Here is a 22,747-nt window from a genome sequence, read left to right on the forward strand (position 1 = left end):
TCTTCCCATGTGGTAACAGTAAAGCGGACGAGCGAATCCCAGGTATGTCTTCCAACACTTCCTCTTTAACTTGCTTTTCTTGTTTTTTTTTTTATGTTAGTGCAAACCCTATCTGTAGGCGTACCTTTTCATGAACTTGTAGAAAAGTTGTCCTTCTGCGTTGGTATGAATCCTAGCCGTAGGTATGCTTTGCACGAACTTGTAGTAACATTTAGGCGTGAATACCGTAGTTATGTTGGCCGCCTAAATTACCATGCAAAGTAGGCATGCATGAGCTGGTAATTGGCATTCCCTTTCCGCGAAAACCTAGCTTCTAGGGTTTACTCATTTTTCCTGGTATGACGTGTGTATGGTTCTCATGGTGGGGGGCGCCTCCTCGGCCGGGCGCAAATTTCCCGCTGCAGGGTACGGCCTTGGCCTGAGGAGGTTATGCAGGGTCTGTCAGTCCCCATTTATTTTCCTATGCGCATTATGACTTTGAAACAACTTGGCTTGCGTCCAAGATGGATCTCCTGTGTCTGATAAAATAATTTACATGCACTTTCCGTAATAATTTCTCTTCGTATTATTCCATTGTAGTTATTTCGAAGGTGGAAGTAGCGTGAGAGAATTTTCGTTAGGATGTCATTTGAGAAAAGTTCAGCCGTACCAATGTAGTCAATTTCGCTTGTACCGGCCGAAATATCGGCGGAATTTCGTGTACCGGTGTTAGAGCGAAACGAAAACACAAATATCGCGGTACGATATTTAGCCGATAATATCGGCCGATATATATGAAACGATACAGTCCGGTTTTCCCGATATGGGACAGTTTCGAATTTTTTTGTGAACGTCAGGTCAATTTAGGAATTTTAAATGAAGGGAAGGATAAAATCCCTAAATCTCATCGAAATTTTTGGCAGAAAAATCTTCAGAACCCTTCTTGGCAGCCGTTTTTTTTCTTCTTAATGTCAATGGCGAGATTCAATTGATGGTCGATCTGTTAACAAGAGGTTAGGGTTTTGATAGTTAATTTCTTCTTTTGCCGTGATTTGTATCTAATTATTCTTTGATGAATTATTTGTTAAATCTTGATACATTTTTGCTTTAGATTTCCTTCTCTGTGGTTTGATTTTGTTCCTTTACACTGGGCATTACACACTGCAGTAGCAATTTTTCGTTTCACTCAGGATTTGGGATTAGCAGAGTTGATTATTGTGACATCCTTTTACTGCCTTATGTTATTGATAGTCACTTTCTAGCACATTTTGACTAAGATTCAACTTTTCCATCCTTTAAGAGTATATCATGTGGGCTGGTAGCTCACTTGGAGGTGGTTTAGCAAGTCCCTGTTGGGGTACTACAAATTCTTTTACTTGTCCAATCCTATGTTCTTAATATGATGGATATGATACTGATGATTTGATGTGCGACTCTAATTATGGACTATTTGGTGGAGATGATGGAGCTACGGAAGATTATGATATCTATGATGAATCAAATGAATTTGATTAAAAATGTAATGTCCCTGTTTAATTATCATTCTATATAGTGAACTTTAAAGTTATGAAGTTGCTCCCCTTTTCCCAATTTGAACTTCACATGTCGGCTCTTATGTTTTGAATGAACTTGTTTTGTTTTTCTAAAATTGATACATTTTTATCTTGTCTAATTTTTTGTGAAACAATATAAATTATATATATATATATATATATTTAGAACCGATATTACACCGATATTTGAAACCGAGATCTCCCCGATACAATGTTGTCCCAGTGTACCGGTCCTCGGCCGAGACAAACCGGTATCCGATATTAACTACATTGAGCCGTACCGAAAGATGTTGGAAATTCCAAGCCAAACATAGATGATGAGTTCTTTACAACATCCGCCACGATTAGGAGAAGTCATCCCAAGTATGTGTCGATTCTTCTGACTGGTCCGGAAAGTGAAAGAGAGACCCGGTCGGTTCAGCCAGGAGGTGTAATAAGGTTTTGTCTTCAGAGGAAAGAGTATCATGCTTCTCCTATTGACTTTAAAATCTCTGTGAGTCTGTTGCGTCCATTTGAGAAATGGATGCGATTCATGATGAGCCAGGAATGTGTAAAAGCCAGTTTGACCAAGGCGCAGATCATTGATGCTGTCGCGGCTTCCGCAGTGCTTCAAATTAGGAAATATATTCCAGGCTTGGTTGCTTTTATTTCCAGATGGTGTCCAGATACTCACACGACCATATGCAGGTGGGATGAAATGACTATCTCCTTAGAGAGCATGACCGTGTTGCTGAACCTTCCTGTAATAGGAAACCTCGATGTCAAATTGTTTGCAGATGAAGAAGAAATGCGCGCCGCTCTTGTTGCGAAATCAAAAGGATTCGTTCGGAAAGAAAACGAGACGAGGTGCTTTTATGGCTGTTGGGTGTCTCAGTGGTTTCCCGATGGGTTGGAGTCAAATCAGAAGAATAATACGCTTCATGTCGCGGCGTTCTTGGCTCTTTGGTTATGCAGAGATATTTTCGATGACGGCTCGGGTAAGAAGGAGATAAGACTGGAACTTATCAAGTTTGCCACAAAATTGGCAAAAGGTGTCGTTCTCCCTATTTGTGGATTGTTTCTTGGTTCTCTGTACACACACTTGGATCAGCTGGTCGCGTACATGTGCGCTTCAAATGGTTACATGAAAGTGGATTCGTATATTCATGCCGCCTTTCTCCAAGTGTGGCTGTGGGAACACTTTGAAAGGTATGCTTCAAAACTGTTGGACGTACTTCCCGAGTCTTGGGGTGGCTCTAGGATACTGCGCTGGTCGAATAGGCGCCCAAAGATTGGTTCGAACCTGGTTGGATTCCTTGACAACTCGCACACGGTCAATTTTCGTCCATGGGCTCCGGTGCATGCGTCCATAACTCAGATCAGTACCTTTGCTCCTGCTCCGAGCATGTCTTTGTCTTCTGGTAAAGAGGATATGAGTGTTGGAGAGATGGTGTTCATGCGAAGCTGCACGCCCGGTTGTGTGCCGTCTTTCTTTCGAGGATCTTGCAAATCAAGTTCCTACAATATCGATATGGCGGCTCGGCATATGGGTTTTGAACAAGAGATCCCACTTGTTCGTTAGCCGGTTGTTCCAGAAGTATCGTTGCCAATTGTTCTCCATGCTACTGTTCTTGTGTCGGGTAAAAGTCTCCCTTTCCTGCTTGCGGAACGAAATCCATCAACAACCTCCAAATATAACATATTTTGGCAGGATGAGTTTCTCGTTTTCCATGGATTCGTGAATGATGTGGTAGAAAACCTTCGCGGTAAGCCTTCTCCTGCGGTTTTAGCGGAGCATCCACTGCTGAGGGATCCTTCTTCGCCCAAGCGAAAATCCGTTAGCCCGAATGCAGATAGTCCTCAAGTGAAGGAGCGAAGATCTAAAAGCCGTGCAGATGGTTCCCAGTCAGTTTCGACAGCCCTACCGACTTTTAGTTCGTCCAATATGCGGGTACGTGTGATTTTACTCTTGACTTTAGTTGGATCGTGTATATCCTTGTTTCTTTCCTGAGTATCTGTCTTTATATCTTGCATACGGTCTCAGCAGCGTGAACGCCTTTATCAAACTTGCAAGTAGTCAGAAAACATCGCTGCTCGAGACGGAGGGTGGCGGTGCTGAGCCTATCTGTAGCGATGGGGAACCCGAGAAGGATGAAATATCATAGTTCAGTGATGGCGAGAGTAGTTTTTCCGACAACAGTGCTGAATCTTCCTCTAGCCAGTCTGAAAGCGAATCAGTGAGTCTCCCGCATGTGTTTTTTTTCTTTCTCTTTGGGAAATATCTAATCCGTGATGTCATAGGGGGAAACCGTTTTTGAAGATGGCCCTGAGACGGATACTGGTGATGATACAGCTTTGTCTTCAATTGTGGCAGCCGTACCGGGCGACCTTGAAATTGATGTTGATCGAGATGAAAACGTCGTTGTGACTCAGACAATGGAGAGTACTCCAGTGTCCGCAGGTGCAATTGTTGTTAGGAATCCCTTTCCGGTTGCTGATGTAGACGCGGGCGCCACTTTCAACCCTTCATACCTGGTTCCTTATCTGGATCATGTGTTGATCGGGGGATTTAGCGTGCCATCCAAACATGCGGCGGTATAACCAAGATATGGGAAAGCTACAGACATATCTCCACGACCAAGAAGGTTACTAGTCGATTTGCGATGGTTAAGCGTGTGGAGAAAGCTTTGTCTTCGATTGACGACATGTGCAACGTGACCGGTAATACTGTTTCTGAGGATGTAATCTCGAGCTGTAGGTTCCATCGTGACATGTGTGTAAACTTCGAGTTCAATGTTCCTTGGTTCGTTGAAGGTTTCTCTGAGGTTGAAAAGTTGCTGTTCGAAACAGTCGAAGGTCCTTATGCGGATATGGTGAAGAAGCAGGAAGCGGAAGTCGAAAAATTATCCAGGAAGCTGAAGTTGAAGAGGGCGGCTCTCCAAAGCACGAAGGAGGCTCTTGTTAAGAAGAGCAAGCCATTGTTGAAACTTTCCTTGAATGTATTTCTGTCTTCTGAACTTCTTATTTTTAGGTTTTTTTTCTTTGAAAGGAAAATGAAACGCCTAGTTTATGGTTTTGATTTCCTGGATTTTTGGGTTGATAGACAAATGTTACCTCGAGGGTTTTGGATTATTCTTTTGGAATGAATTATTTTGGAATGGATTATTTTGGGAATGATGTTGTCTTGGTTACGATTGCAAGTGACGCAAACATCCCAGGAAAACCATGGAACCGTGAGCGTTGCGTGTCGGTAGATGACATGGGGTAAAACATAACATGGCTATCGGTTTTATCATTCCCGTGAAAACTTGAAATAGCAAACCATGTATTTTGGCTATCGGGTGTAAGACCGAGTTTTATGGGAGGCAACGCCGTGATTGTGGAAAGTCCCCAGAAGTCTTCTGATAATCGAGTCATCGATCCCTGGTTGGATCGTTCGCTTTTAACCTCTAGGCAGTCCCCAGTCATCCCTCGTCGTGTCAAGACTGATAATCGGGTCGTCTGGTAACTGAGTCGTCGATCCCTGAGCGAATCGCCTGCTTCTACTGCCTTGATGTCTGGGTCGAAGCATGAGATCGATGGTCGAAAATTTACATTGTAACCGAAAGATAAATCTCCCACTGTGGTCGCCAATTGTTTGAGGGTGAAAACGGTTTCTGCTGATTTCGGTAATTTTGGGTGTGTGGGTGAGAAATGAGTCTAAAACCTAAAAAATGTACTGCAAGGGAGTACTTTAGATTCGATCGATCAATCTGTACAAATCCGGCATAAACCAAGAAATGGCCGTTCCAGACTTGCTTCGGTCACAAAGAGGAGGAGAAGGGTTGGTTTTGGGGAGGGAAGTAAAGAGAGTGTTGAGACCAGAATAGTTGATTCTGGAAGAGTAGTTGTTTTGTGACTTGTATCAGAAAGTGGGAAGCTAACAGATGAGAAAGCTAGCAAACTTTTTCTGAGTGTTGTATGCTCCTGACCAAAACTTGTTGTTCAGTGAAAATAGGTAATGCCTATTTATACAAGTCGAAGTGAAACATACTCTGGTCTCATTAAGAAATGGAAAACGGGTGAGTAAATGGGAGGAGGTGGTAACCGGTAACGCTTGGAATTGATGTTCCATAAAAGAAAGTGTTTCACCATTACTCCCTATATTTACTAACCGCCTCATCCTTATGACACTTTCTTATAACGAGCGTAGTGTACGCCGCACGCTGTAAACCGCCAAACAGTACCCAATGAGCATCCCCCAGTTTGTGACAAGTGTTGATGTCTCGAGTGTTTTCGTGGAAAACATGTAGCATGTTGTTGTTGTCTGGAAAGTTGAGCTTGGGAGACTTTCCGGCTCGGTGGTGACCTTCAACGGTCGAGATTTTGCATCTTAAGAGGAAGGTAGCCGTTGATTATTGCAACCTTTCGTTTGGTATCCAGTAGAATGAAAGTATGATCAGTATGCCTTTAATACGGCCCAGTTTAGGCGCAGCCAAAAGTTAGGGTTTTGGCTTTGTTTCGGCGCGACCAAACTAGGGCCAAAAGTTGTCATGCGTTAGCTGGTAACCTTGGACGGCTAAGATCTGCATCTTAGATGAAAAAGTGGTCGTTGATTGTTGCAGGCCTTCGTTTTGGTAGCCGCATAGGGAAGGCCGACATGGTATGGCGCGAAAAGGTGGTTGGCATGCCTTGGCGCGGTTTGGCGTGGCCAAAACTAGGGTTTTGGGCCAAGGTTACCATGCGTTGTTTAGCGACCTTGGACGGCTAGGATTTGCATCTAGGATGGAAGGGTGGCCGTTGACCGTCGTACGCCTTCGTTTTGGTAGCCGCATGGGGAATGCGGGCATGGTATGGCGCGGCAAGGTGGTTGGCATGTCATTGGCACATGTGGCATGGCATGCCTTGGCGCGGTTTGGCGTGGACAAAACTAGGGTTTTGGGCCAAAGGTTACCATGCGTTGTTTGGCGACCTTGGACGGCTAGGATTTGCATCTAGGATAGAAGGGTGGACGTTGATCGTCGCACGCCTTTGTTTTGGTAGCCGTATGGGGAAGGCCGGCATGGTATGGCGCGGCAAGGTGGTTGGCATGCCATTGCCACATGTGGCATGGCATGCCTTGGCGTGGCCAAAACCAGGGTTTGGGGCTAAAGGATTGGCATGCCATTTGCGCATGGTGCGGATAGTATGGTTGGCATGCCTTGGCGCGGTAGACGTGGCTGGCATGGTTTGCCACTGGCACGATGGTGCGGCTGGCATGGTTGGCATGCCTTGGCGCGGAGATGTGGCTGGCATGGTTTTTCATTGGCACAGTGGTGCGGCTGGCATAGTTGGCATGCCTTGGCGCGATGTGGCTAGCATGGTCTGCCATTGGCACAGTGGTGCGGTTGGCATGGTTGGCATGCCTTGGCGCGGAGATGTGGCTGGCATGATTTGCCATTGGCACAGTGGTGCGGCTGGCATGGTTGGCATGTCTTGGCGCGGAGATGTGGGTGGCATGGTTGGCATGCCTTGGCGCGGAGATGTGGCTGGCATGGCTTTCCATTAGCACAGTGGTTTGGCTGGCATGGTTGGCATGCCTTGGCGCGGAGATGTAGCTAGCATGGTTTTCCATTGGCATAGTGGTGTTGCTGGCATGGTTGGCATGCCTTGGCGCGGAGATGTGGCTGGCATGGTTTTCCATTGGCACAGTGGTGCGGATGGCATGGTTGGCATGCCTTGACGCGGAGATGTGTCTGGCATGGTTGGCATGCCTTGGCGCGGTAGCATGAGAATTAGGGTTTGACATAGATGATGTCAGTCAATGTTAAGGGTTCTGCCGTGGAACATGACACATAAAAAAATGTACCCTAGTAATTTTTACGTAGGCATGCTGATCGACTCAATAAATGTGTTAATGGTCATAGTAACGTCATGTCAGTTGTACGGTTTTACGATTTTAACTCTAAGCTAAAAACCACCATCAACAGGAACGTACTTGCAGTTGCAACTGGTGATTTTCCATGGTCATGGCGCCAGTGAACACTGATCTAATAAATGCATTCCATCTGCAATTGACAATGAATGATTAACCCATATGGGCAGATCACGGTTCTAGACATGCAAGCCAGAACCAGCTGAAGTAGATTATTGCAGGTGCTGATCGATTGGGTTTAACGATTGTTGCTCGCGGGAAATGGTGAAGATTTGAACTGGTTTTGGTGTTTAGTGATAATCATTTGAGCTATGGCAGTTAGAAAAGATTGGTGGAGAACTGTTGACTCGAGTTGTTAAGGACTTCAGATGGTGGCTCATCTTTGTGCCCGACAAGAAAAATAACGAGAAGATGGAGCTGTGCTTATGGAGACAAGATGATAGAATTGATGGGTTTTTCGACTATAATGGGGTCTGGCATACTGTTGTGGTTGGATTTGTGAAGCTCATGATGTATCTGGATGGTTTTGGCAGTAAACAAATTACATTGAGAAGATGGGGGAAGGTGATGTTTCGAGTGAAGTATGGATGGAAATTAGAAGGTGAATGGAAAGTGGTCATGCAGCATGTTGGATCTAATGGACCCGAATGGACCGGGCCTTGGAAAATGTTGCTAGGTTTTAGTTTAGACTCTTTCGCAGGTAGTACAAGAGAAGTATCGAACAGAGAAAGAAAAAGGGAGAGGTTGCGGCTACAAGCCACAAACAGGAAACAAGGTGAGGCTTGGCAGCAACGACTGCCATAAAAAGGATTACGGTTTGAAGTTTCATCGTTTCACATCCGTTTCGATTTATTTTTGATTCTCTTTAATATATTTATGGATTTTGAGAAAGCCATGTGTTGCTAGATTTCTTGTAACTAGGGTTTTTGTGGATTGAAACTACTTTGGGTATTAGGATAATTTGAATTGATTATATAGCATTAGACCATTATGATTTGAATTAATTAATCCTTGAATAATGTTTATTGATTGATCGAAAATATAAGATGTTGCTTCACCGGTTTTAAAAAATTATATGCGTAATTGATAGATTTACAAATATATTTGTCTTGTTGTTTGATGATCTATGCTTCGTTAAAAACTTTGATGGGTTATGCTTAGAAAAGCCATACATAATTTGTGAACCTATATTAAGTTTTGGACTATCCCTAACTATACATATGAGGTTTATCGCGCCATATACGCTAATAATCTCCACTTTGGCGAGATTAAGCCACTTCACCGGTCCAATCAGACTTCATACCATACGATTACTATCTGTATATGCTACCACTCAATCATGATTATTATCATTATGCGCCTTGGAATCCTACTCCACATTGAGTTAACGAGAAGGTAAGCACTAACTCCACCTTGAGCATTTTGTTTCCCACATACAACCCCGATCCAATTGAGAGTTAATGTGTGACACACTAACTCCACCTTGAGCGCCAGTTCAACCTTGAGCATTGCCTTGCCGATCTAAAACCTTCTCCACCTGAGTTAATGGGTGGGACACTAACTCCACCTTGAGCGCCAGTTAAACTTTGGGCGTTGCCTGTTCCACCCTGGGTCAGACTCCATTTGCGCTCTAAATCGGGTGACATCCACAACCACTTCTACGTTCGGACAATAGCCCCAACCATGAGCCCTGATACCAACTGTTAGGATCTTCACGGACCACCAGACACTACTCAGGGGCCGACCACAAAAATCTCGAACCCCACTTGACCACATTGGGATAAAAGGTGTGGGGTTTTTAAAATGCCTCGGTGATGTATATAGAGATGCCCAATCTTATTAACCTCCATATGTATTCCTTTTTATCCATGAGGGACTATCCCTTGATATACACATGTAGTTTATCGCACCACATACTCCAACAATCGAGCGGAACCAAAAAATTTAAACTATGTAAGCTGTAACAAAACTACAACACCTGAACTCATTCGTCTCAAGAATAATTTTGTAGATATTAACAGTGTTCGGATCTTTGTTGCTTTTTTCCTATTTAAGAATAATCTAAAAAGGGTAAAACTCATAATTGACTCCATAATACATATCGTATTGTATGTTCTTACTATTTCAATGACATAATGAAAAACCAATTCATTCACTGAAGTTAGTTATTATATTTTAAAATGTTAAGTCATTTCCGATGGCAACCATTTACTCACATACGATGTAGTTCTATTTTTTGAAAATTCTGAAATATATTATGTATATAATTCAATTCAGCAGGAAGAGTTTCACCAAATGGAATATAGGTAATGACTTGTCCTTTCGTAACATTGTGACCTTTTCAACATAGTTGGATCCAGAGTTGGTAAAAATAACTATATTCATGCGTTCTTGGGCGACAGTAATCTAGGGATGGGCTACCTCCCAGAAAACTGCTGACTAATAACTGCATCAGTGTCAGTTGAAAATCCCACAATGTCGTCCAAGTGGCAATAGTATTGGCGGAGGATCGGGTCCTTACAAATGGTATTAGAGTCGACCACGGGTTACCTATCGAGGGTGAAAGAGTATGCTTGACGGATTGTGTCGGGAAAGGGTCTCATGAATGAGAAAAAATGCTAGAGTCTAGGATTGAACATATTACGGAGATTTAAGTTTGTGGTAGTATAATACCCCGACTCGGCAGGTAGGATCGTCAAATGGAATATAAGTAATGGTTTGTCCTTTCCTAACACCCAGACCTTTTCAGCATAATTGGCTTCATAGTTGGCGAAAAATATCTATAGTTAAGCATGCTTGGTATTGAGTAACCTGAGATGGGTGACCTCCTGAGAAGCTGCTGCTGGATGACCCCCCAGCGGTGACCATTGGAAACCCCATACTGTCAGATGACCTCAGTGGCTAAGTGAGGAAATCATCGGTAGAGGGCCAGGCTATATTCTAAGACATTACGCTTCCAAATGTGAGGTTATTCGTTACATAAAAATAATAAAACCATGATTGGTTAGTAAGTCAAATCGTTAACTACTTAACTTAATAATAATACGCTCTACTAACAATAAACTCTGTTATTTATCATTATTGAATAAAAATAACGGTAAATCTTTTATTAAGAAATATTTGAGACGATGCGAAATTACTCACTGCGCAGCATTAATTGCCACCGTCACTACGGTCCACTTATATAATTGTTATCCGATCTAACTAAGTTTGGTACTGTTTTTTTTTCTTTCAAAAAAAAAGAACTTTGAAAACATATTTGTAGCAATATTATTTTCATCCTAGTATTTGGTAAAGATTTCATAAAGTGTTTTATGCTAAACACTTGCAAATCTATCAATTTTAAAAGTGGGGGAAAAGAGCTTTTATAAGTTTCAAAAGCAAATTTTATAGTTCACTCTAATTTCATATTTTATTTTCCAATTCTATCCCATCATTTTTTATAACTGACAAAAATTATCTTTGAATCTATATATATATCACCAATTTTTATTCGTTATATTTTATTCTTTGAAGATAAATATTTATTATTTTCAAATTACATTTTGATGTTAGTTTTTCACAGTTATGCAACCCGATATTTTGATCTTTCGGGTTGCATAACTTTAATTTATCAACAGTAAATATTAAGTAATTATTGATTTTTAAAAACTGGTTAAGAAAAATATTACTTTTTATTAATAATACTAATTAGTAAATTTAATATTACATATATATGTACTCTAATAGTAGAAAATCAATTTATACTAAGCACAATAAAATAGAATAAACAATTTTCAGAGATATTTCAGTTTTTGTCATTTTCTCACTAACTATAGCTGAACCTGATATTTTCTCAGACACAATTTGATCGCTTTTTAAAATAGTATTAGCTTTAGTTTATAATTTGCAACCATTCAATTGTTTTTTTTACGGAGCTCGGCACCTATCGTACATCGGCAACCATTCAATTGTTATTTTTACATAGCTCGGCACAGTAATGTACATCATAAAATCACTTTTGTAAAGCTCGCAGCAATACCAAACTAATCCTAAGTATTAGCTAATAAAAAATATATGTATTATCATGCTTAGTAGAATAATTTAGATATTATCACTTTTAATTTGACATTTAATAAAATATTAATTACGAAAAATTAATAGAGTATTTATTATAAAGAATTATGGAACCTTAATGACATGATAAATTTTATCCGTTAGATGCATTTTTAATCTCAATCACAACCATCACTTATGAAAAATGATTACATCCCTAGATTTATCTCTTGTGAGGACAAATCTGAACCGCCACTTACATAAGCAAAGTTATCCAAATTGTGCCATGTATTCTAGATTTTATTATTACGTTTTACATTTCTCATTATAAAAATCCCAAAAATCATTTCTGGTTAGTTCATTAAAGATATTGATTAGAGTATTTCCACCGCTCCCTGTGGGTTCGACCGGTACTTGCCTCTGTCTACTAGTTAGACACCGTGCGATTGATGTTCTTATACATATAGGTATCTCAGGATCATATCAAAGACACTGAGTTTACATGGTGAAATAGTCCAAATAAAAGCTGGTATGCATTCTCTAGTCCTGGTACTCTTTTATTTAATTCATTATGATTCATGTTTTTCGCCTTTGCCAATTTCGTCGACAAAAAATGAGTTGAATTATTAAGTAGTATATTACTACAACATATGGATTTTCGGAGCATTATGTAAGAGGAAGTGGATTATAATCTATAGATTTTAGCTATTATGCAAAACAAGTAAGTACCGATTAATGGAGAGAACATATCACTGTAGTATAATTTCAAAGTTGTAGTGCAATTGAACTTTGAGGAAGGTAACAATTTTTTGTTTTTGTATAACATCCATTTAGTAAAGTGAATTATTTCATTCTAAAAAGCTTCAATGAGTATTCTCATAAGTTGTTATCGCTACAGATCTTCAAAAACAAAGCTGTTGAAACAAACACACGCAGAACCTTAGAAAAAAATTGAAGAACGAATAATTCAGGACGATGTTGAAGAACTAAGAAAATCAAGCATGATGGGTTTTGAGCTTAAAAATCGATCTATTTAGAATCCATATATATTGATAGTTTTGTCACTAAAACTGACAAAGGGGGAGATTGTTAGAGCACTGCTCGGTCGAACTCGTAAGTTTTGATGTCTCGAGATTTTTGCCAATGTTAGATGCACAAAATTATATTTTGATTTCTAGTCTACTAAAGTCAAGTCTCGGACTAGGTTTAGAGTTTGGTAGTTGAGTATCATACATCACTGAATAACCCTCGATTGGAGAATAAAGATCAAACGAAAACATCTGGAGAACTTCATCAATAAGAGGTATGTGAAGACCGAATCATTCTTTTTACTTATGTGAATTACCATTCTATCTATACGAGGCTATGTCGTATGACTTCTAATAGATTTAATATTGCATAAAAGAAATTTCGAGTCAAGCTTGTCTTGTTGAACATCTCAAAATATGATTCAAGCAATAAGTATCATAGATCCATAACAATTTTCGAAGTAGTTTATTGTCCAAGAACTATGTTTGTGTCATATGGATCATTTGGAAATTGCCCAGTGATATTTGAGAATGTTTCAAAACATCAAAAGATAGTTTCAAGAACATACTGGAATCTGGACTCAGGGTAGTTACACGTACCTAGTACGCATACCATGAATATATGAGGTTCCGGAATATTGGTAGGTACACGTACCTAGTACGGATACTTTAAAGGTTCTGGATTCGTGAATGAATATAGTACAATACCTAGTACGCATAATGCAAAGGATCTGAGCACGTGAACAACCAAGCGGGTACGCATACTGTTGGTCGAATTCGCGAACTAGTCGTAGGTATGCGTACCATTTCGCATACCTACCTAGTATAAATCATGTAGATGCTTATACACTATTTTCCTAAATATGTTTAGCATTACGACAACTCTAATAAACACCTCTAAGACATCATCACTCACCAAAGCACTTTGTGTTGTGTATGGTGATTCAAATCTTAACTGTTTAAATGAACACGACATAATTTGAAAGGCATATTTTCCAAGAACTATTCTTATACACGGTTTTGGTACCCAGACCATAGTGTATATTCTTCTATGTGATTTCAAGACATATTTCTCACGTGCTTAATATGGACTCCTAACAAGGGTTTCATCTAAACGAATAACTTGCTTGCTTGAATCTCAAGTTATTTTATCTTGAATTCTAATCAACCCCTAGTCTTGAAAATCTATAAATAAAGAGACTCAAACAACCAGTAAATTCAATTCTTGATACTTTTATGTCCTAGTTGTTCGATAGAGTCGTCCTTTATGAACATGGGTTTTCTTTGTGAACCATAATTAGGTTATGACTCAAAGACTTCACTTAGGGATTCGTGAAGCTAGGTCCGGCTATCTTTACCTTAGTAGTTTGTGTGTCCTGATTTTGTTCATTCTATTGTAGAGGTTTTAGTAATCTCTTTCGGAAACGAGATAGATAGAGATTGCAAAGTTTTCTTCATTTCAAACTTTGTGATTTCTCAGGATAAATATCTAAAACTCTTCTTAATTGATCAGTTAAATGTTGTCTTGAGAGGTGGTTAATAATCCAGGAGTCTCAGCTAATTGAGTGTAAGTTTTCCGGATTTGTGTGGTTTGCTAGATTGGTCTATTGCAAACATATTTCCAAGACTTGACTATTCAATCTAAAGGTAAAATGAATAGACCTATATATTAGAGACAAATTGGTATCAAATGTCTTCACTTGGGCTGAAGAAACTCTTAGGGCGTAAATGACGTCAACTAAGGGGATTAACTGCGTAGAGCATTGTGAGGTTCAAGACATGTAAGGAGCATGACTGCGGCTAAATTGCTTGGAGGGTGAATTCGGTCTCAGCTACATTATAGTGCGAAGTCTAATAGTAGGCTAGTGTCTTTAATTGATTAATACAGTTCGGTGTTCAAATCTGAACGAGGTCTTGCGATTTTTGTGCAAGTGTAGTTTTCCTTGTTAACAAAACTTTTGGTATCTTGTGTGTTTTCCTTTTTCGCATTATATTATTGTTTATCTTTATACTAGGAATTACACAAGTAGTACTTAATCAATTCTAGTAGATAAGTCCATATTAATTGTGATCAATTAAGAAACTTGTAGAATTTGTATATTGAAAGATAGGTAACAAGTTTCATACTTAGCAGATTCATATTTAATTATTTGGATACGACTAGATTGATCTTAAATATTGATTTTTGAGTTTTCCCAAGTACTCTCCTAAACAATCAGGTTCACGAATTCAATTGTCTAGACTTTCTGATTGTGAAGAGATAGAGATATAAATTCCATATATATTGTCCATACGGGCTGCCGAACAAAGAAAGTTGGTGGTGTACTTGATGCCATTTCCTTTGTAGTTTTGTAGACATATTATATGGAAACATGCATTAACCAAATTCACGTTTAGTTATCTAGCATTATCCTAGAAAAGGTCCCAAACATAACCCCACTATCCAACCAGATCATCACCTTGTTACCCCATATAACATTCCACAATATGCCAAGTTAAGACCCCGTAAATTTCTCTTTCAAACACAAGAAACCATTATCATTTTTTCCTTTTAAACTCTAACCCCCTTATTGGTAGAATTAACACCTACTTTCCAAGCTGGTTTTGTAAGTAACTTTGATAAAAAAACCTTGAGATTCTTAAAGGCTAACCCTGCAAGTTCCTTTGGTTTACATAGCATTCCCAAGCTATAAAAGTTAATGTTTTTTTCCCTTATGGAGCATCAAGAGCTTATTTGTTGTCATTTCGTTGTAATTAGAGCATGTTTATAAACCACAAGTTGAAGTAGTTTTTAGAAGTTAGAAACACAGTTCTTTTGCCTCATAAATTTTTTTTTTCCTGTTGCTTCCACGTATAATGTTGAAATTTGGTTTCCAAACTAGCTTTTGACCTTTTAATTTAGCTAATTCAAAAAGCTACTTCTCATACATCATAATCCAATATTTGTCCCACATGAATCAAAAATTAACCCAATTACTAAAAACCTTCCACCTGATCCTAAATTTACATCGTTATCTCATAATTATGTTTTGCAACTCAAAATGTGACGTCACATTTCTTCGCTCTTTGTAAACACAAAATTAGTTAGAAAGATCAAAATCAACAATTTCTGGCTGAAAAAGACATTTAGATTTTGATACTGTTTAAATTGACAAAAATGTAAAAATAGCCAGGATGTAAACAATTTCATCCTACCCATTTTTAAATACTTTTTCTTATTTTAATTTACATCAGGATGCATCCAATTTCATCCTTGCTATTTTTTAAGTTTAAGTCGGGATGAATCCAGTTACATCCTTGCTATTTTTTTAGTGTCCATTTCACCCATAATAATTTTTACTCGTTCATTTAAACCATGTTTTAAAAATATTTGGACAAATAACTCATTTCCGCTTTGTAAATTAGAAATGCCGACCCGCTTACTCAGAGATAAAGTATACGATAAATCCACGGACAATGATTATTTTGTTTCATATAACTTTGATAATCCTTCGTTGTAGACTGTGTTTTTCATGGGAGGGGGTTGCGCCTGCACCGGGCAAAGTGCCCTGGAGACCGTCGACTTTCGTCAACTTTTCTCGTGTGTAAACAGTAAAAGGCCCACAACACAAGCCCAAGGCTCAATATGTCCTAGCGATGGAAACATACAACAACAGTTACATGACCTTTCCCCTTTTCTTTAATAAAAGCCTATAATTAATTCCTATCCTGTCCCCATCCCTTCTTTCGGTTTTTTCCCCAATTCTTGTTTTTCTTTTTCCAAATTCCTTTCTCGATCGAAAAGAAAAATCGTCTCTCACGATTTCATATCTAGGGTTTTCCATTACAACTACAGTCAAGACCTCCCTTGAAGATTCAGGGAGGAAAAAGTAAAAGATTATCACTATGGCAGCAACAACAGCAGACGGTGATTCTAGCGTTGTTGATGTTGGTGAAGTTACTGTTCATATTCGATGTTCTAATGGTACAAAATTCGATGTTAAAACCAGTCTTCAGTCACTGGTTTCTTCGTTCAAAGCCGTTTTAGCTCAAAATTGCGATGTTCCAGTTGAACAACAACGTTTGATTTACAAAGGACGGATCTTAAAAGATGATCAAACCCTAGATAGCTACGGTATGTTTATGAAAATTATTTTACGAATTTATGAAATCTTGTTTAGATAATTTCTAGTTTGTTTATTTGATTATGGATTTGGCTTTATTTGATTCCCAATTTCTGCAGCATAATTTTTAATTTCTATTAGGGTTATATTTGCGTAGTTTGAGAAGTCTGTCTGCCTTTAAATCGTACATGTTGAATCGGGTTGAGAGTTTTAAAGTGAGGGAGAGATCGATTTGAGTAGATGTGTAAGAGAGAAACATCTGAGTATGTTATTACTGGTTTGCATCAACCCTAGGCAAACAAAGGGGATGAGATTTGACATGCTAGGCCTACTTGCCTACACAATTCCGCGTGCATGATCTTATTCCCCTGACCTACCCACCTGTGCAAGTGGGGAAGAGTAGCACGATTGATCTTTCATATATGCACTCTCTCTCTCTCTTTATGTGTATATATATATCAGTATTATGGTTTGGTAACAAATCTCTCTCTCTATGTCAGTATAATGGTTTGGTATAAGTTGAAGTACACTGGATTTGGATATTCGTTTGTTAATGCATTTCCCCGAACAAAAAAAGGTTATGACCTATACAAATCCTCCACTGAATTTTTCTCCCCACTTTCTGCAGGTTTGCAAGCCGATCACACTGTTCATATGGTTCGTGGTTTACCAGGTACTTCTACTAACAGTGCTGGGGGAGCTACTCCCGCAGTTGCAAACACCACGCCTGGTGTCCCTAGGGGTATTGGCTCCAATGAAGGTGGAGGCCTTGGAGGAGCATCGCTGTTTCCTGGATTTGGTGGTCTAAGTGGCTTAGGTGGTACTGGTGGTTTGTTCGGAGCCGAAATCCCTAACCTTGAGCAAATGCAGCAACAGATAACGCAGAATCCTAACATGATGAGGGATATCATGAACATGCCTGCTATGCAGAACATAATGAACAACCCTGACCTCATGCGCAACTTGATAATGGGCAATCCTCAAATGCGTGACATCATTGATAGGAATCCAGACCTTGCACACATACTTAATGATCCCAATACACTTCGTCAGACTTTGGAAGCGGCAAGAAACCCTGAGCTCATGCGGGAGATGATGAGAAACACTGACAGGGCAATGAGCAATATCGAAGCTTCTCCTGAAGGATTCAACATGCTCAGGCGCATGTATGAAAATGTTCAGGAGCCATTTCTGAACGCAACAACAATGGCTGGAGACGCCGACGCAGGGTCAAACCCATTCGCTGCCTTATTGGGGAACCAAGGTGGGGGCCGGGCAGCCAACCCTTCAACAACTGGTTCTGAAACAGCTACTGGTTCTCCTGCACCCAATACTAACCCTCTTCCTAACCCATGGAGCAACACTGGTAGGCTCTCATTGTTTATGTTTTTTCTTTCAGGGGTCTGTCTGATCTGAACATAATTTTGTTTCTTCTTTTCATTTACCTTTCCTATAGGAAAAGAATTCATTTGCAGTCCATTTGCATTTTGACCAATAAACCCATCATGTCAATCTATTCATCGTGTTAAGTCAGCGGTGGGGATACCCACTTTGTATTTATAATTTTATAGATTTTCGAAGATTGTCTCAAGGATAAATGAATTCAGCTGCAGGGGGTGTGCCAACAAACACTACAGCAAGGTCAAATCCTGCTGGGGATGCCAGGACACCAAATATTGCTGGCTTAGGTGGGCTTGGACTACCTCCAGATATGGAACGGATGCTTAGTGGCGCACAAGATCCTTCCCAAATGAATCAACTTATGCAGAATCCAGCTGTTGGCCAGATAATGCAAAGCATTCTCTCTAACCCTCAGTACATGAACCAGGTATTAGTTCCCATCAAATATGCCAGGCAGGTTGTGATTGATCTATTATTGAACATGTAACTTTTTCTCATATTTTGACGCTACCTTTTGCTTGTTAGGTGTTGGGACTCAATCCCCAACTGCGAGGCCTGCTTGATTCCAGTCCTCAGTTGCGAGAAATGATGCAGAATCCAGAATTTCTTCGCCAGCTAACCTCTCCCGAGACAATGCAGGTAGTATCTTTTAAGATAACAAACTACTTCGTCCTTTTTTTTCTTTCAGTACAGTATATGTCAGCCTGCATGTAGCCGTCGGGAACAACAGATTGATAGCTCTTTATCTTTTCTTCGGGTTTTTCAATTGTTGGAAAAGTAATCAATGCTTGCTTGATTAGTTCAAGTGGGTTGATTTTTTTAATTGGGTGATATATTCTGTTTTATCTTCACCACCGGACAAGTTGGATAACAGATGACCCTATTCCTATCCAGCCAATTTATATTTTTCATTTCCTGCAGCAAATGATGGCTTTACAGCAATCGCTTCTTCAAAATCGGCGACAACCAAACGAGTAAGTCAGGACATGTTTGTTACGCGTTATTTATTTGGGATTTCCACCTCACTTGATGTTGATTTGTTTATCTGTCAGTCATTTTCCTGCACATGTTACAAATTTGTTGTACTATGATTTTACCTAGCTTCTCCATGTAAACATAATGCGTTATGCATCACATTTTCTAAAAGAAACCTGGATTCTTTTCGTTTGTCTCAAATTAGGTAAGAATGTATTTTCATGCTTTGATCAAGGGATACTTAGTTAGGCGATTAACCATGTTTTTGATCTTGCTCATGGATCTTTTCAAGAGCTTGCCAAATGTATGATATTTGTAAACAGTTGACTTATATTTTCAAAGATAAGCTTTTGCCCCCCTATACTTGGTGAGGGCTGTTAGTAATCTGAAAAAACAGCAAAGAATGATAGAGAAATCCATGTGTTGTCTTTTTGCACTGCCCACTGAGTAAAAACGTTGAGAATCAAAAGGATGGCCACTAGCAGAATGTCTATGTAATCAGTGAGGCAGAATGGTATGACATTTGGGAACACTCTTTTTGACCTTTTATGCCAGCCGTATCTTCGTAATGTCAGGCATGCAGCAGATATCCTCGATATAATGCACAGTTTGGTTTATAGTCTTGCATTTTTTTTTCCTTCTTTTTTTGCTACTAAAACACAATACTTGTATGATTAAACTTTGTTGTGTTCCTCATATTCTGTTAATGTCCTCTTGCAGGGATGGTCAGGCTGGTGGTGCTCCAGGTATCTTCTCGTTTCTAATGTTGCCTACCTTTTGCTTTATTTGGGAAACAATGAGTCTGACAATCACCACTTGCTTCCCCCTTCCCTTTTTATTCTTCACATACACCACTAAAAGTTACTGGGAGATGAATGGTGCAATGTGCCTGGCTAAAAACCCGTGGTTGTATGTGACAAAATATAGATAGGCATGCAGACCTGAGTTTTGTCAGTTTGGGGAGGTTAAGGATGGACCAAGCACATTTGGACCCAAGATTGTAGTCACAGCAGAGCACCCAGCAAGGAGACTAGCTTAGCCCTCTCAAAACTGTAGGAAAATTTGATGCATTATAACATACTAACATGGAAAAGAAACTTGGTTGCCAGGAGATCGAACATGGGTAGTATTCATGTTGCATGAGGTGATTCATTAGTCAAGTTGTCCATTTCAAGATTTGAAATTCACGATGTAGCAATATAGAAGGAATCCAGACCTGCTGTTTGTTTTGTCAGTTTATTTTGGGGAGGTTCAGGGTGGTTAACCCTTCGGCTATACACCCAGCTCATTTGGACCCAAGTTGTAGGAACATAGGAGGACCCAGCAAGGACTAGCTTAATTCACTTAAAACTTTAGCAATATTGATGCACTGTAACATGAAAAAGAAAACTTAGTTGCCAAGTGAGGTTGTATCCATGTTGCATGAGATGGTTCATGAGGTCAAGTTGTCCATTTCGAGATTTAATATTTTATATTTGTGATACAGAAATTTTGAGTAAAACTTGTGCAAGATGTTTTCGTGTCTTTTAAAATGAAAAGTAAATGATATCCCATTTCCCTGCCCATCTTCCCTGATGATTCTTGACATCTTGCCTTTCCATTTCTTTTACGCTTTTTTATCCTTGGTTATGCATTGGAGTTCACTTGAAATGCATTTCCTGTAACAGGAATGGGCTTGGAGTCATTGATGAACATGTTTGGCGGACTTGGTGCTGGTGGCTTGGCTGTTCCATCTGATGGTTTGTTTCTCTCTTTTTTGTTTTCTCCTTGTTTCTTTTGTGTCTTCAAAAATGAACACTAATTTATTTTGCTTCCCTTCTCTATATTTTGTTACAGTGCCACCGGAACAATTCTATGCCACACAATTGTCGCAGCTTCAAGAAATGGGTTTCTTTGACACCCAGGAGAATATAAGAGCACTAACTGCCACCGGTGGAAATGTACATGCTGCAGTGGAGAGACTCTTGGGGAACCCTGGTCAGTAAATTTTTTATGCTTCTCCCCCCATTTATATCGTGTTGCTCGTGCAAGCGTGTAAAGATAAGTTGGTCCGTAAAAAGTGGCATGAGGCGGCAAAGGCATTCACAGCATATCAAGGTTACCATTTTTGGCATAAATAAGTATGCATCGTGATAGTAAGAGTTGCAAACTTCCTGATGTATGCTTTGAATTTGTTGGTCATCCCCTATCTGTTTCTCTCTCTTTTTTGAGAAGCACAAATTTTAAGATCTTTGGTAATGTACATACAAGCTTCTAAGGGTTTGTTTTGTATTTTGATAGATTTGGAACCACATGGTGTTTATGCCCACTCGATCTCTTGTTTTCTTTTCTTCTGTTTCTGCTTCATGTTTTTGGACCTCCTTGACCTGTGAATTTAAGCACTTCGCATCGATCAAAATGGTTAAATACTGCTTTAAGGTTGTGCCTTTGGATTCACATATCTTCAAAGCATACCTCTACAGATGTGACGGGAGCTTTGGAAGCAGCAGATAAGGTAGGATATTACCAGATCATTTTGACATATAATAAAAAGCTCTCAAATTTGTGACACTGTTTGCTTAGGCATACAGATAAGTAGCAAGGCTGAATTGGGGGCCCTGGAGAAATAATTGGGATCCCTAACTACAAGACAAGAAAGGTCATGAAATAAATTGCGAGTTATCTCTTATCCCAACTTTTTTAAATGGCTAAACTACCCAAATCATTAGTGGTAATTAAGTTAATTAGATTAAAATCAGATTTAGGGATAAAATTTTGATAAAAGAGAAATTGTGTTTTTTGTGTTGTGGTTGTGGAGAGGAAGAAGTTGAGTTTTTGGGGGATTCCAGTAGATTAATCATATTGTTCAAAATGAAGGAACCAATCCTCAAAATGAAGAACCCGAAGCTCAAAACAATCAGGTAAACTTCCTATACTCTTCAAACTGTATGAATGCTGCCCCAAGTGGTCGATTCATGTACAATATGCAACTACTCAGAGTGAGGGTCGTTAAGTCGAGAAGGTAATAAACGAACGACTCTAAGGAGTCGTCAATTACTTGACACAACCTTTGACGACTCAAACCTGCAACTTTTGCAGGTTATGAAAAATCGTCAACCAAATGTGATATAATTGACGACTCCAACTAGTTAGGTCATATAGAGTCGTTAACTTGATATGTTTAGAACCCAACTATTCTAAAACTTTTTACTCTCTGAAGATGTTACTCTTAGGGTCGTTAATTAGGCATTCCCATATACTGACGACCCTAGCGAGCCATTTCATAGATCAATGGTCGGCAAGCAAAATTTATAAAACCAAACGACCCTTCAACATCGTTAACGACTTCAGAAATTTGACATGACGACCCTTCAACATAGTTAACGACTACAACCATTTGACATGACGACCCTTCCTATTTTTTGAACAGGGTACAAATTTTGTATCATATAGAGTCGTTGTTTCATAAAGGAGTTGTCAAACAAAGAATCGTTAATGCTTTAGAAATATATTGACGACCCTGTCACTAGGGACAGAGAGGTGGTTCTGCATAAGACAGAGTCGTTCGTATTAAAAAAGGGTCGTCGAGAAGAATCGTTAACGATTTAGAAATACCTAGACGACACTATTCTAGGGCAGCAAACCAGGTTTAGGATCGTTATCTAATACACCCTAATGGTTAACGATTTTTTATCAATTCAACATGCATATCAAAAATCGTTAAGCAATAAAAAACCGTGGATAACGACCCTGTAACTGTAACTGCAATTTTGCAGTTGAAAACCTAATTTTTCAATTAACAAACCAAATTAAAACGCAAAC

At 39.5% G+C, this 22,747-nt stretch overlaps 1 protein-coding gene across 2 annotated transcripts; it reads left to right on the forward strand.

The window, feature by feature from the left end:
- Window positions 1-16,173: 16,173 nt before the first annotated feature.
- Window positions 16,174-21,275, forward strand: LOC113289592 (ubiquitin domain-containing protein DSK2b-like). 2 transcript variants are annotated; one of them, XM_026538895.1, is made up of 8 exons: window positions 16,174-16,581; window positions 17,199-17,936; window positions 18,184-18,398; window positions 18,497-18,610; window positions 18,893-18,945; window positions 19,667-19,692; window positions 20,614-20,685; window positions 20,783-21,275. In XM_026538895.1, the coding sequence occupies exons 1-8, from the start codon at window positions 16,353-16,355 to the stop codon at window positions 20,929-20,931; spliced, it is 1,596 nt and encodes a 531-aa protein (XP_026394680.1). In that variant the 5' UTR covers window positions 16,174-16,352; the 3' UTR covers window positions 20,932-21,275. The 2 variants fall into 2 exon arrangements, with proteins under 2 accessions (XP_026394680.1, XP_026394679.1); XM_026538894.1 differs by having other exon boundaries at window positions 16,178-16,581; window positions 18,178-18,398.
- The last annotated feature ends 1,472 nt before the right edge of the window (window positions 21,276-22,747 follow it).

This window comes from Papaver somniferum, chromosome 6, assembly GCF_003573695.1.
Source record: "Papaver somniferum cultivar HN1 chromosome 6, ASM357369v1, whole genome shotgun sequence".
NCBI lineage: Eukaryota > Viridiplantae > Streptophyta > Magnoliopsida > Ranunculales > Papaveraceae > Papaver > Papaver somniferum.

What these genes read in the sequence shown, in the direction of transcription:
- LOC113289592 (XM_026538894.1), top strand. Translation starts at nt 16,353, where the DNA reads ATGGCAGCAACAACAGCAGACGGTGATTCTAGCGTTGTTGATGTTGGT. An exon ending in ACCCTCAGTACATGAACCAG is followed by an intron (nt 18,399 to 18,496) that starts GTATTAGTTCCC and finishes TTTGCTTGTTAG; the next exon opens with GTGTTGGGACTCAATCCCCA. An exon ending in CTTGGCTGTTCCATCTGATG is followed by an intron (nt 20,686 to 20,782) that starts GTTTGTTTCTCT and finishes ATTTTGTTACAG; the next exon opens with TGCCACCGGAACAATTCTAT.